This window comes from Hoplias malabaricus, chromosome 7 (genome assembly GCF_029633855.1).
Source record: "Hoplias malabaricus isolate fHopMal1 chromosome 7, fHopMal1.hap1, whole genome shotgun sequence".
NCBI lineage: Eukaryota > Metazoa > Chordata > Actinopteri > Characiformes > Erythrinidae > Hoplias > Hoplias malabaricus.
Genome location: NC_089806.1, coordinates 12,749,563 through 12,764,611, shown reverse-complemented (window position 1 = coordinate 12,764,611; position 15,049 = coordinate 12,749,563). Strand labels below are relative to the sequence as shown.

The window sequence follows — 15,049 nt, the reverse complement described above, 5'->3', positions numbered from 1 at the left end:
ATTAATTTAAAATTGAAATTATAAACAACCCTTCATTAATTTCCTCCTAAATAGTGTACTGTAACCACTCATATGAATCACCAAGCCATAAGTAATAAGTGTAATACGTTTTTATAGAAAAAAAAGAAGTATTATCTACTCTAAAAGTATTATGAGTTAGTTTAGTACCGGGTGTTCTTTGCCGAGTTCTCTCACTCCTCTAATGCTTAGCTGGAACTCTACAGCTTCACTATAAATATGCAATTAGTCCCCTTCTCTTTCTTCTCCCATTCCTCTGCTGCTTGCTCGCAGCCCGAAAGCCCAACCCAACATGCTGCAATTAATTCTTTACCTTTTGTGAAAATGCAGGCTGTCAGAATCCACTGGCTGTTTGAGACTGCTGTCTGAACACAGAAAAAAGTGGAAATGCTCAGCCTTCACATCGGCCCTTGTAGTGTCAGTCCATGCATCCATCCATCCATTATCTGTAAGCGCTTATCCAGTTCAGAGTCACGGTGGGTCCAGAGCCTACCTGGAATCATTGGGCGCAAGGCTGGAATACACCCTGGAGGGGGCGCCAGTCCTTCATAGGGCAACACACACAGTCACACATTCACTCACACACTCACACCTACAGACACTTTTGAGTCGCCAATCCACCTACCAACATGTGTTTTTAGACTGTGGGAGGAAACCGGAGCACCCGGAGGCAACCCACGCGGACACGGGGAGAACACACCAACTCCTCACAGACAGTCACCCAGAGCAGGAATCAAACCCACAAACTCCAGGCCCCCGGAGCTGTGTGACTCCCTTGTAGTGTCTTGTCTTGTAATGTACCAACAACCCCACACTGACATGTTAATAAGAATAAACACTTGATTTTTATTAGAGGGGTCTTTAAAATGTCTAAAAAGAACTTGTGTTTTGTGGAACGTCTAAAAAGTACTTGTTGAAAATGTCTTTAAATCTTTAAATGTCTTTAAAATGTACAGTTTTGTAACATGCACACATTATATTTACAAAATGATTCTCTAGCTTTGGAAACCAAAATAGTTCTTCTGTGACACCATTCAAAGAACTTTGGTTTTTAAGAGAATGCACTAACCAGGAAGAGTGATAAACATAGAGTGAAGAAATAAAAAGACTAGGACTCGCCAAATAGATACTGAAGGTTTATTAGTTGACTCTGGATCTTGCGTCCTTTCTATTCATCATTGTCATCCACTAATACTTGTTTTTATCTTTGAAAAAACTAAAAGCTGTAAAGAAATATCCTTTAGAAATATCCCATGCATAGTTTTGTGCTAGGTTGCAGCACTTGTGCCTCTAATTATACTCGCTCTCGGATGTCATCTACACAGCATTCTCTATGCGCAGAGCTGCTGCAATATGTATACACACATACATACACTGTTTCCACCGTTTCAGTCTAAATGCACTGTCAACAAAGCAGTTCTAGCTGGAAACACTACAGGAACACATCCCATGGTGTTCCTCCAACTGCCTGGCAGTTCATGAGCTGATTATTGACTGATGAGGGCCTCTGAGGGTCTGCAGTAACTTCTCTATACTTTACTGGCAGTGATACACGACTTTCCACAGCAAAAACATACGGTCCATGTCCAGCAGATTGTATGAGGCAGCACTGAACAACCTAAATGTCCATAAACCTGGACAGTCTCTGCTGTAGGTGAAAGACTCCGTCCTTAACTGTGGTCCTCTACATGTGCAGACCATCTTTGGAGGGGTGTAATATAATAGACATGTGTTTTATCACCATCATAACACTACTCTTGAAGCATACATCTTTTACATTCAGACTATATTTACATTTTCGTTTGGGCAGGCAAGCTAGATGATTACATTTAACATGGACCAGCTACATCTGTGGTTCTGACACATACATAGATCTACATTAGGTTTAGGTAGACTGTATTTCGTTCAGAGCTAGGATCTTTTGTAAAATGTTAAACATGAATAAAACCTTGTAACGTTGGTTCTAGTACAAACCTCACTTCTGACGAGCTGGGACAGCATGTGAAATGCAAATACGATATGCACATTGTGGCCTTTGTCAACCCAGACTTTTTAATGGACATTTTGTTGTCTCAGTATCAAACACCTGTGTGAAATTCTAAAGCCAGGGTGTGTTATAATATTAAGGTGTGTATTACAGTGTCTGTGGCATGAGGTACTTCTGTGTCTGTGAAGGTACCTTTAATTGTGAAGGGTGTACACACATTTCGGAGCAACATATATTCCCTTTTGGTTAGGATCAATCTCTTAGGGTTTAGCATGATTATTGTTGGTGTTATAAGTGTTGAAAATAGTAACGTCTCAGTGATAAATATGCACCCGTTCCAATTTTCTACAATGTGCTGCAGGCCTCAAATTTGCAGTATACACTTCACAAGATAAAATATTATTATTATTACCACCTGTTTTTAATCTAACATCAATTGACTGAATTTTATAATAACAGCTTTGTTATTTCATAAGCATTTCACACACTGCCCCAGTGTATCTGAAACTGAAGTTTATACATCTGCAAATACCAGCAAATTACTTTATCTTTTGGTGACTGTGGTGTTCCAACTTACAGTATTCTCAGTCTTTCAATCTGGCAACGTCCTAGTCCTACTGATCTGTTCCTTGCAGTTTCAAATCTCTCTGCTGTAGTCCAACAAAACTTGCAGCAGCATGGTACATTGTTTCAAAAATAACTGTGAAGTAGAGGAAGGGTCTTCAGTTTAAACTGTCTGTAGAACATCAGACTTAAACTGGGCTGTGCTGCGTCAGTTAACACTTCAGACAATGTTTCTCATAAACACCTTATGATCATATCAACAACTGTGCAAACCCTTCCAAGAGCACACAGAGATGAGAAGCCCTTGCTACGTTTTCTCTCCTTTGGAATGTTCTTCAGCCAAGAAGGCACGTGTCCCTCTGGACCACCCGCTCCCACGTTAGCTTATCTATCAACGGCTCTTTATGTCTGCACTCAGGAAAAGTGGATGAACTGAGGGTACAGGCTATTTTAAATGGCAATCAAAGCTGTGAGTTTTCATTCCCACCATCACTGCTGGTAGGAAATGTCAGATAACACATGGAGATCCTGGGTGTAAAAATCTGACATTCATATGTGCAGTCGTTGTAGCTGTAGGTTGTATATAATTGGTTAAATACAGATGACACTGTCCCTTTTGTAAGGTTTGTTGACTTATTGCATGCCATCTAGTGTCCATAGCTGCACTGTCAGAGTAGCTAGCAGCTAGTCCATGTGTTGGCTGTGTAGATGACCACAGTAACATTACGTCCACCCCAGCAGACTGTAGTTCCTCTGGGCCTGGCCGAGTCAGTCCAGTCCCAGGCCTCGTCAGGAGGACTGCATAAGGCCTGTCAGACGCTTCCCAGTCAGAGACTTCCCCTGGAAACACAAAAATGTCCATTTAAACGAGGGAAAATGGAGGAACAAGGAACAGACTGCCCATCTAGGTTATGGTAAACTGCATTTGGTAACACTTTCCTGTAGGGAAGTGATATTAAAGCTTGGAATTTAACATATTAGGACATGAAAGTGTTTATTCAGACATCAATGATGTATTTAAAAGGTGCAATCAGTCATTTACCTCAAAAACACCAATAAATATTAAAGAGTAGAACTCACATAAGAGCCAAACCACTTTATACTCCAAGACCAAACTAATTAATGCTCCATAGAGTGGGTCCCTCACATGGGGTCAACTATTTGTGCAATAGGTTCACCCCTGACACATTCAGGCCAGTACATTTCAGTTCAGTTTTGTTTCATAAGGTGATGATAAATCCTGGAAAAATAAACGCAAATTGCTCCTTTATATATCTAGTGAAAATCTAAATGTTTTGGGCTTTGCTCTGCTCTTCCCTAATACAAGCAAAACTTACTCCAAAGCCTTAAATATATGTTCCAACTTTATAAATCTGTTGAAACATAAATAGTACAGTATCATGTACTCTTCTGCAATGTCTGTAAAGTTTGGTTAGTTCTGTATCTTCAGTGTTCTTCATTCTACAGCCAACACCAATTGTGTTGCATCATCAGGTTCAGAACAGGGCCACACTCACCACACTGCGGGTGAACTTCTCCAGAGACGTACGACGGCCTTGTTCACTTTCAGGCTGTGGAGACGTTACACACACACACACACACAGACACACAGCGTCACCGTCAGCTTATAATAAATATTGGCTCTGTTTAATGTATAAATAAATTAAAAATTATTATGTATTTTTTTATAATGTATTTAAAACACATAATAAAAAAATAAACATATTACAAGCCTGGACTTAAGTATAATCCTTTTAATCCCCTACACTTGATGTTTTGATATCCCAGTTTTGACAAATTTTCACCTAATCATTACTCATGTCCAACTCCACCCCATCAACCATCAGCTGGACTCCCCTTTCATCACGATGCCACCAAGACAAACACATGCCTCCTCCAAGACATGATGTCATCTGTTGTCGCTTTTTGCACTGCAGCTAATGCGCTATCATCGGATAGCCCCATGCGCCAGAGGAGAGAGCCTGCTGTTCCTGCCCTGGCTGGCGCCGTGCCATATGATGAAGCCCTGGGCCATGTGACGAGGCCCTCCACTTGGCAAGAGAGAGCCAGACCATTTGTGCTCCCTTAGGATTCCTGGCTTCCAAAGGCATCACTGGAGGATCAAACCAGCGATCCACACATTTTAATCCACAGCTACTGTTTATAAGTTGAATTCAACAAATTGGGAAACAGGAAAATATAAAATGGGGTCCGTGTAAGAGGTTTTGAGATATTTTAGGTGTCTCTGTATTTTCAAAAATGTAATATGTAATAGAAAAATAGAGCCTGCTTTTTAAAAATAAAGAAAATGCCATGCTCAAGTTTTTCCAAGAGTTTTGCCCAAGAGAAGGTGTAAAATCAACAAAATATTTTATTAGACCGGTTTGTTCAAACGTAAGATTGTATGTATGTATAACATTATTCTGCTTCTATGACACACTCTGAGAGTTTTCTTTGTTCTTTACTAATAATCAAATATAATACGATCAAATCTCTAAAATAAATATAAAATTAACATTTTTTAGCTGCCGAGCCCCTTGGGGACAGAGAGAAAAGCTGGGATACGGATCTAAAGCTTCACCCTGGAGGAGATATGAATTGTAAATTCTGTGTTATAACCTGCATAAATCCATCTTGATCTGCTGCATGCTCTCTCTCCAGAAGACAAAGCAAGAAGCCAAAATAATTGTGTGTGTGTCCCCAAAACGATGCTCGCGGCACGGTGCATTGCATCCGAATTCTGCAAAGCTTCAAAGCCCTCCTGCGGGGCCTGCAGAACCTGGGTGAAATGAAACCGAGGTTTCCACACACCTTCTTTCTGGCCAGCAGGAGGTCCTGGTACACACTGGAGCGTAAGAAGCGGGTATAGCTATCGCTCTTCATCAGCTTGTAGATGTGGTCCTGAGGAGGAGAAGATGAACAGAGGATTAGCATGGGTCGATGAGTCTCTCTGAAGGGAGTAAATTCTGTGCTGATATTTAATATATATATAAGCTTCATAATAAAGGGAATGAATCCTTTCTTGGAGCTTGTGGCAGAGAGGGAATCAACAAGCTTCAAAGAGAAAGTCCTGTGATGATATGATCCCAGGATATTCCTTCCCCTTTGCTTCTCTCAGCAAAAACAGACTGATGTTTAAGCTAGCTTCTCTTAAAGATAATATTTGTTCACTCTTCTAAAAGCATCTTGAAGGAACTTTACATAATACACTGTAATATACTGTAAGATTAACTTTCATCAATATTCTGCCATAACACCCTCCACTCTTCTGGGAAGTCCACTGGATTTGGAATGTGCCACAGCCCTGGGTGATAAAGCCTAATTCACATCCAAGGAACTGCCTGTTCTCCTAACTCTCATAGAGCAACTGTTATGAGATTTAGTCTGTTCTTCAGTGGTCAGGATCCCCACAGGACCACTAGAGAGCAGGGATGGTGTGGGTGGTGGATCATTCTCAGTGCTGTGTTGTGCTGGTATGAGTGGATCAGACACAGCATTGCTGCTGGACCTTTTAAACACTGTACCCACTCTCTAGCCAGTGTAATGCTGTGCTGAGAATATTCCACCACTCAAGTAACAGCTGATTTCTAGTGGCCTAGTGGGGGTCATGTCAAAAAAACAGGGTCAAAGGATGATACCCAAGTATGCAGAGCAACAGCAAGTTTACACTCAGCAATTGTAGACCTACATAGTGCACTTATATTGTGAGTGGAGCTGATAAAGTATGGAAAAAACGTTTTTTGTATATTGTATAATGTAATGGGTGGCTGGTGTATATAGTTTGTATTTATAAATGTACTGCTATAAAATAATATGCAGATTGAATTGTCATTTTATTTGAATGCAGTATTTGAACAAGCTACAAATAACAAATTAGTTCCCTTTAACTCTGAGCCAGTTTCTCTCACACAGATCACAAATATTTTCAAGACTATAATTATATAATTTAGCAAAGAATCAAACAAGAACCAGGTTTGGATTCCATAATTAATAAGTTAGGTTCTGAGAGAGAGAAGAACAAGGGTCACTCTCAGTGTATTCACACTATCCTGACAACGCTTCGTATTTTTCTGACAAAATACCAGAGAAATCGGTCTGTCTGCAGCTCTGCTGGACACTTCTGATGGTCACTGATCAATCTTTGATGTGTGTGTGTTTGTTTCTGATGTAAGACCATTGTAAGAGTATTGTTCATTTGTAGCTGCTGATTTTCTTTGGCTATTGTTTGTAATTGTATTGATATTGTTATTTTTCTTGAAAAGGCAGCCATGGCATAATGGTTAGAGAAGTGGGATTGGGACAGAAAGGTCACTGGATCGATGCCCATGACCAGTGGAAGGGGTGGGGGGAGCAGGCCTGTCCTCCTCCCTCAATCCATGGCTGAGGGGCCCTTGAGCAAGGCACCTAACCTCAGTTGCTCTCCGGGCACTGGGAATGGCTGCCCTCCACTCTGGGTGTGAGAGAGTTCACTGCCCCTAGTGCAGTATTGTGTGAGTGATCACTACCACGGATGGGTGAAATGCAGAAGACACATTTTTTTTTGTACATTGTACAATGACCAATAAATGCACGTTTGCATCTTTATCGTTTGTAATGTTCTTTATTTTGGGAACATTGTCATGAACATCCTGAACAGGTCACGTTATTTTGTACTTCAACAGCAGCTGCACAATTTCCCACTGCAGTGGTCAGGTCGACTCTGTTGTCGTTGAATACAGTGTGCTATCTTTTCAATTATGAGCCAAGTTTAAACAAAGAAAAATTATCATTACTGTTTTGGAACTGGGCCTGAGCCAGGGTCTTTTTTTCAGTATTGTATCAGAGTTGACTGAACCTGACAGTCCCAAGCAGGCGAATTCAGAGAGTCATGGATTCAAACATCACAAACCAATCCTATCAGCCCACAACACCCCCCCCCCCCAACCAATTCTTTCATTTTTAACAACGTTTCTCTCTGTCTCCATATTAACAAAGTACTGAAACTTGGGCGCACTAGGACCTGGGGGAGCTGCTGTTGTTACCCCCTTGATGCAGCTGGCTATCGGTGACAGTGTATGCGGGGAGGTGGTGTAGCGAGTTTCCTGACAGCGAGTGTCATTTCAAGACAGAAATAAAGAAAAAACATTAATTGAATGCCTGTTACAATCTTTAATTAACCACACTGAAAGGCCTCTGACAGTTGAAAAGGCATTATGCAGCAGAGGAAACCTGATTATAGATTAATGTAAAGTAATCATGCTGAAAAAGCCAGTTAAAATGTTCACTGCAGTATTTGTGGCAGACTGAATTGACGTTTATGTTCTTTCCAGATGTTTCCTGAACTACAACAATAGAACAAATGCACATTGATTGTACCAGTCTATATTCTCAGTATCTGAGCGTATGTGGGACCTGCTACTGTAAGTAACATTGTGGCTTTGATTTATCTGTGCCTCATCTTTTCTTGCTGCTTTGGGGCAATTACCCCTAGACCCCCTGGTTAAAGCTTAGCCCCCTAATCATTAATCTCTAGTGACAGCCCTGGGTTTAACCCATGAGTGGAAGGGGACTTTAAGTAAAACACAGTGCTTTATAAATAAAGTTTACTTACTTACAGTTTTAACTCTGTTAATAAAAGCTGTAAAGGTGTAGATAACTATAATCATGAACAATCAAATGAATGAATGCATGGTTTAGTAAAGTCTCCTGTAGACGTTAACCAACTGAGAACTGATCAAACTGCATGAGTGAGATTCGTCAGAAATCGAGAACTGATTCCTAAACCTGGAACCTAAAAAAGTGTTTATGGCACGTGTCAGACTCAGGCCCCCTACTGCAGACTTCAGCAATCAGCCTCATTAAACACATTTGATTAACGTCCAAAACCACCGCTAATGTGTAAGGCCACAGCTAATGACTAAGGCTCTTCATAAATTCAATTTAGAGCATTAGATTAATGTTAGAGAATGCTTAGCTGTGGTTTGGAAGGAACCTATGCCTGATGAGGTAAGTCATATCTCACCGACATGATTTACTCTGATTGTTCCCTGAAGTAAATGTTGTCAGTAAAATACACTTGCCTGTGCATCCTCGAAGCTGTAGCGTCCAGGGTCTTTAAGGTTCTGACTGGTGCGCTCGTAGCTGTGAGAGTCCAAATTGATCGAGCTGGGAGCTCCTTCAGCCAGAAACTCCTGCCAGATCTCCTGAGCACGGGCTGGCACCTCCTGCAGGGGGTGCCGCTTCAAATCCTGCACCGCCAACCAGAACCTGAGAAAACAGCCAAAACGCTGAGGTGAGACAGGTTACATCAACACACTTTAAACTTGTATATTAACGGTTCTGTCTGCTCAAGCACAAATATTTTGACTTCCTTTTTGAGTCTTGGCTCCTCCCAGAGTTTCTGTCTTATACAGATTTTGAGTCTTGTTTGCAGTTAGTTGTTTTTCGGTATGAGCTCAAGTTTTCTTATTTCTCTTATGCTGTTATTATTCGTAATGTGTTTCCTCATGTTCTTAGAGTATGCTTTTACTGGAGTCTTAGTTTCCCTCAGCGGTTCCTTTCTTTTTCAGCAGTTTTGCTTTTGAATGTTGATTCCTTTCATTGCTAAAGACTCTGGTTTTAAGTCCTGGATGCCCTTAATGGTAGTTGCTTATATTATTCCTTATCCAGCTACTGTAACTCTTGTTGCTTGTTCATTAGGGAGCTGGGCCTACATTTCTTTAAACATGCCTTGGCTCGAGAAAGCAGACTTGAACTACAGGACACACTGTACCTCAGCTAAGTACTGCCAGGTAATGTTGCCTGGCATTTCCTGTAAAAGCAAACACGCAAGGTAAAATGACATGGCCACAAAAGAAGTTCTGTTATGATGATTTATAGAGACAGCACATTTAACAATTTTTAAAAATCTATTTCAGTCAGATGTTCCTCGAGAAAATTAAGGTTACGGAAATTAAATATGAGCTGAATATGACAGAGCTACACAGGGTAATGGAGGACTGGAACACTACTTGACATTGCCAGAGTGGTACTTTTTCCATTAGTGCACTTATAAACCACAAGGCTAAGTTATGTAGAGAACATCCCATGCTCGTGGCGAGTAGAGGTAGAGAGAGAGAAGGCAAAAGTGCTCTCTTTCCCCCTCTGTCCTCATATAACACTCTGCTGTATCTCTATTGATCTCGGCCCAGCCCGCAATATTGAAGCATTTTAGGCTATTGAGGAGCCCCAGGGAGAGCCAGGCAGTCTAGAGTCCATATCATATCCTCTCGCCTCACAGTTTCATAAGTGGCATAGGCCTGCATAAGACAGCTCCCCTAGAAGCTATTAGATTGAGGCTAGGAGATAGGGGAGATAGTGAGGAATGGCGGCAGAAGGGTGGCTGCAGACTGGCACTGTTTTATCTTTGCTGCAGTTGCTCCGAGGCTCCACTGATCTCAGCGTTATCTCTACAGCTCACTTCAGGGCCTTCCTGTCCCAAGCAGGCCCCACTCACAGAGACCTCCTGCTCCCCACTGACCCGCTAATGATCCTCTGTCACAGGCAGCGGCAGGGACAGTGGCCAGCTGTGTGCTGGAAGGGCTGCGCTTCTCATGTCTCGGTTCACACAGCACAGCACTGCTTCTGTGACAAACAAGTTTAAATTGGGCCACAGTGCACCAGAGCAGAACTCAACTCAATTGTTCTTCAGGTGATATTCGAGCAGGACTCCAGTGCATAAAGCCTTCAAAGTAATGATGAATGTATATCTGAGAGCGTAATGGCTCACAGTCTCTGATCTACACAGATGTAGCACCATATTCTTCACAAGTGGGTGAGAGCCTTTGTGTGTGTGTGTGCGCACGCGCAAATTTGTGTGTGTTCCTTCATTAAAGTTGGGCTTTTTCTGTAACCATTACATCATGATCAGTAGTGCGGTGTGTCCAGAGCGTACACTGAATAATTTGGCGCAAGTCTGGAACACACCTTGGACAGGGCATGAGTCCCCAGGGACTCCAGGGCGGCCAGAACCCTGAGATTCTGTGGGGAGCAACACTACCTTCAGTACCACCCTGCTGCCCTACATACGCTGAGAGCTCCATATAACAATACAGTAGATTAAGTCCAGCAGTGTCAAAAAGAGATTTCCAACAATACATGAACTGAACAAATTTATTCCCACATCGCTGACACCCATAAAAACAGTAGGGCTTCCTCTAAAAGCCAATTAGACCACTGCCTGAGAGGAGAAAATGGACAAAGAGGGAGGACCAATGAAAGTGTGAGGAGAGAGATATGAGAACAGAAGAAGAAAACTGAAGTTGAGGCAAAGAGGAAGAGAGCTCTGGGTCTCACAGTAGGTTCTCTGAGCTGAACTCAGACTCCAGAAACTTGAGGAACTGTTCACGGCCCACTGGGTCCTTCAGAACCTCGTCCAGTGAAAAACCCCACTTCCTGACCCTCTGCTGGCTGGGGTCCTTACTGAGATACAAACAGAGAAAGACAAAAAAAAAAGTCACCACAGTGTCTATTTGTAACATGTAATAAATCAATTTGACATTATAACCAGCTTATTACAGCAAAATTAATCCATACATAATCCAATTAGTCACAAAGACAACCATCACAGCTAATTGAAGAGACTGAAGAGACAGAGAGATGTATATGTACACGGAATGTAAATAATCCAGTGCCTAATTAACAACTTAGGGGTAGCTTTAAAGTTAATACAATAAAAACATTTAATTTGAACTTGAACAGCCCCTTCCCTCTTGCCCTTCATTTGAAGCTTATCTGAGCTTATCATGAATGTTTAGATTCACAAACCATCCAGTCAGAGGGAAAGCTGTGAGGATAAACGTACAGTGCATTGGAAAGTTGAAAGAATCAAACCTGGCCTCTAGCTCCCAGAATGTGCAGTCATCTCCGACCCAAGGGTTGGATGGTTCAGGGGGGCACACAAACGGGTCATACTCCAGATACTGCTCCGTGTAGCTCATCAACCTGAAACACAGAGACACATATCAAACATAAACCCTGCGTCCTCACCATGACTCCAAATGTTAAATAATATTTTAATTATACTTTTTTATGTGCTGGTTCTGTTTCAGTTCAACTATTAAAGTAACTGTTCACTTATGTTCATACATTTGTTCTGATATTCTGAGAGTTCAGTGATGAATGTGCTCTGACTTGGAGTAGAGAAAATGGTGCAGGCTTTAGGGATGTGTGTGTAACAGAGTGGAAAGTTAGAGTGTTTAAAAACTCCAGCAGCACTGCTGTATCTGATCCATTCGTGCCACGCAACACACACTAACACATCACCACCACGTCAGTGTCACTGCAGCACTGAGAATGATCCACCATCCAATACACACCTGCTCCGTGGTCGGTCTTTCAACATTGTTAAATGTTTATTCAATGACTTATCTTTAAAATTAACAAACAAATTGTATATATTTAAAAATGAGTGAATAGTGCTTATAACAGCATTTTGACTGCATTCTTCCAAATACAAAGACCATGTTAAAATAAGTTCACACATTTTCGACACACATTTCCATGGTGTACATGGCCAGCGAGATGGTGTTTTGGGGGCTGGGGCTACAGAAAGCATTCAATGATTGCCCCACAATCTGCCTCGGGTGAGATTTTGGAGACAGTGTTTATGAGGTAGAGTAGTAAGCTGGAGCTTGTGCTACAGCAGGGTGTGCTGTTTTATAGTTCTGTTTAATAAAGGAGCCATGTATTATGTATTTTACCGCCTGCTTTGTCACTTATCTGAAAAAAACGGACAAGATAATGAGAGCATGAGTCACGAGGAACCAGAAAAGTTAACACACTCAGCCTTTTTTTAAACAGAGTTCAACTTTTACACCAGTGAAAGTAACAGTGTATTAAACAGAACACTCAGCAAACCAGCTCAGCCCCAAGAAAGTGCTGAATAAGAGAAAGGCATTGTGTCAGTGCAGTGGTTCAAGATGTTGTTGCAGATTCATAATTCTGCTAAATTTGTGAATCCCCACTCTCCCACTCCTTTCAGACTATAGGCAAAAAGGGATGATGCTTCAGAACGTGGAGTATGCACTGTGTAAAGATGCAGCTTACTGAACCTGCTGTCATCACTCACGCGCCACCTCAGGTGAAGGACAGAGAGTAAGAGGGGAAGGTGAGGGACAGAGAGAGAGAGGAGGGTGGGGGTGTGGAAACAAATTACAGAATGTGAAGGAGAGAAATAAAGAGGGAGCGGAAGACTAAAAAAAGAGAGAGAATTGAAATCAGTGAAAGAGAAAAAGCATCTCTTGTGAAGGAACGAGAGAAATACATGTGGGTGAGATGGTGGGAGAGAGAGAAGGACGACTTAGAAGGAATAGAGAGAGAGACACTGAGAATATTAAAGAGAGAATGTGGAAGAAGGAGAGAGGGGGAATAGAGCGATTTACAGTGAATGGAACAGTCAGGTTTTATTAGAGTATATACTGTGAGAAAGTGTGTGTGTGTATTGAAGTTGAGTTGTGGAAACATAGACCTGACTGGAATTCGTCTCAGAGCTGTGGCTGTGTATTGATTAGCTCTAGAGTGCAGAAAGAGCTTTTAAGAGTTTGCGGAGCCAGGGAAAGGCAGCTCACCCGCCGCTGGGAGAGCCGAGGACTTTGTGCTCATGCCTCTGTTTCTGTAGGATTCACTTTGTTCTCTATATTTCAGGTTGGAAAAGTGTTGAGTAGAAGGGAAAGTTACAGACAGTAGAAAAATCTACTTACGTTTCTGCCACTTTGGACATTTTCATGCAGTGTCTGTCCAGCTGAGTGTTCAGGAATAGAATCTGCAAGATGGTGTAAAACAATACAGAAGAAAGACAAATGAAGTTATCAACCAGACTTGGCTAATAATGGTATGTAAAGAGAATATAAAAAAACTGGAACTGTAGTCTGTTATACTTACATATACTGATACAGTATTATTAATACACTACAACCACCAGAGGCGATTGCTCTAAGACTGCAAGGGAAGCTCAGCTTCCCCTAAAAGGTCAAAAAAGAAGTGATCAAATATATACTGTTGTGTGTACATGTCATTGAATAAATATGCACTACAACGCGCTCAACTTTTGTTCAGAATCAGCTTCTTATCACTGGTAAAGACGCGGCTTTCCTCTCAATCATTCCCGCAGCTTCACAGTGCTTTAAACAGTGTGGCCGAGTTCAATAGCGAAGCAGCGAAGTGCAGCGAAATGAGACGAGTGATGGGATAAATGCTGGGCTTTTTCCCGCCCATCGGACGCTCAGCGTCTCTGGGGGTCTATGGGGCAGTGGGCTGGCCTCGGCTGGCCCGGACACTCAGCTTCTGCATGATGATTGGATGATCTGTCTGAGGCTGAATCCCTTTTTGATTGACAGCGAAGTGAGCGAATCAGCGATCCTTTGGTGTAAAGATCCGTGGGAGCACAGGCGGGACACTTCACATGGGCCAAGGCCGTTTAAGCAGCCTAGCTCTGCTGGCCATTGAGAGGACACTAGTCAAGTCCCTGGAAAAGACGCCTTGTTGGTACGACAGGGTCACAGATCATTTTCTTAAAAAGGAACGGAGGGTAGAATTTACGTATAAATAAACCGACACATTTTATGATGTAGGCTGAAATTGAGCTTCCCCTCCTTGAAAGTTCAGCATCCGCCACTGACAACCACTGCACTTTTTATATGTGTTTGGCGTGTGGGGGTGAGTGGGGGTTGTCACAGGTCAAACAAACTCGCTCTTGTTGTCTCTCTGGTGGACAGAGTAACAGCCGAACTGGACAACATTTCCCCCAAAGCAAAGCAGAGCCGCAGCCAAGTGTCAGTGTAAAAACAGTGATTAAATTGTTGATCTCTCTTTATCGTTTAACATCCTGATGCTTCGGGAATCGCACCCCTGACTGAACAGTTGTTATCCTTGAAGCAATGTCGAAGGTTTTGCATTGTTTTCTAATTTGTCATGTATGCTGTACATTTTCAAAAGCTGCCATATGCCACACATGGCCATCTGATCTCCACTGCATCTTCAAAGGTTTGTGGCCATCTGTTCATTCAACATTTCCTCTTTTTGAAATTTGCATTGGTTCATTAAATACAAATTGTTCTCACACTGTAAATATGTTTTTTAAATGCCACACTTTGGAATCCAATGTAAAAGGTCTGGGACATGAAGTAATCTGTTTACTATTGGTTTGTTTTGTAATCTGTACTTTTCTATTGTTCTTTACATTTCCATTTGTTTATTTGATGATGGGTGTGACTATGGTGCACTTTCTAAATTTCTAAACTGTTCGCAATATAAAACAGGAAACATATCAGTACATGTGAAGAATGATGCAAATGAATAACACACAAACCTCTTTTTCTACATCTTCTTTGGTGTCCTTCCTGCTCGGCTGTGGGTTTGTGTGTACAGGACTCTGTGTCTGGGTGTCTTCTGCCACACCATACACTGACTATAACCCCCCAAAACACACACACAGACATAACTAGTGAAATATCATCACTATCA

The 15,049-nt window shown here is 41.9% G+C and overlaps 1 protein-coding gene across 1 annotated transcript in view; it reads right to left on the bottom strand.

Moving 5' to 3' along the window:
* Positions 1-1,159: 1,159 nt before the first annotated feature.
* Positions 1,160-15,049, bottom strand: part of rgs6 (regulator of G protein signaling 6) — a 112,688-nt gene continuing 98,798 nt past the window's right edge. Inside the window, exons 11-18 of the mRNA XM_066676442.1 lie at positions 14,895-14,993; positions 13,288-13,349; positions 11,420-11,530; positions 10,883-11,008; positions 8,629-8,815; positions 5,381-5,470; positions 4,087-4,140; positions 1,160-3,409 (exon numbers count right to left, since the gene is read on the bottom strand). Coding sequence (XP_066532539.1) covers positions 3,359-3,409; positions 4,087-4,140; positions 5,381-5,470; positions 8,629-8,815; positions 10,883-11,008; positions 11,420-11,530; positions 13,288-13,349; positions 14,895-14,993 — 780 coding nt within the window. The 3' untranslated portion in view covers positions 1,160-3,358. The remainder of the gene's footprint in view (positions 3,410-4,086; positions 4,141-5,380; positions 5,471-8,628; positions 8,816-10,882; positions 11,009-11,419; positions 11,531-13,287; positions 13,350-14,894; positions 14,994-15,049) is intronic.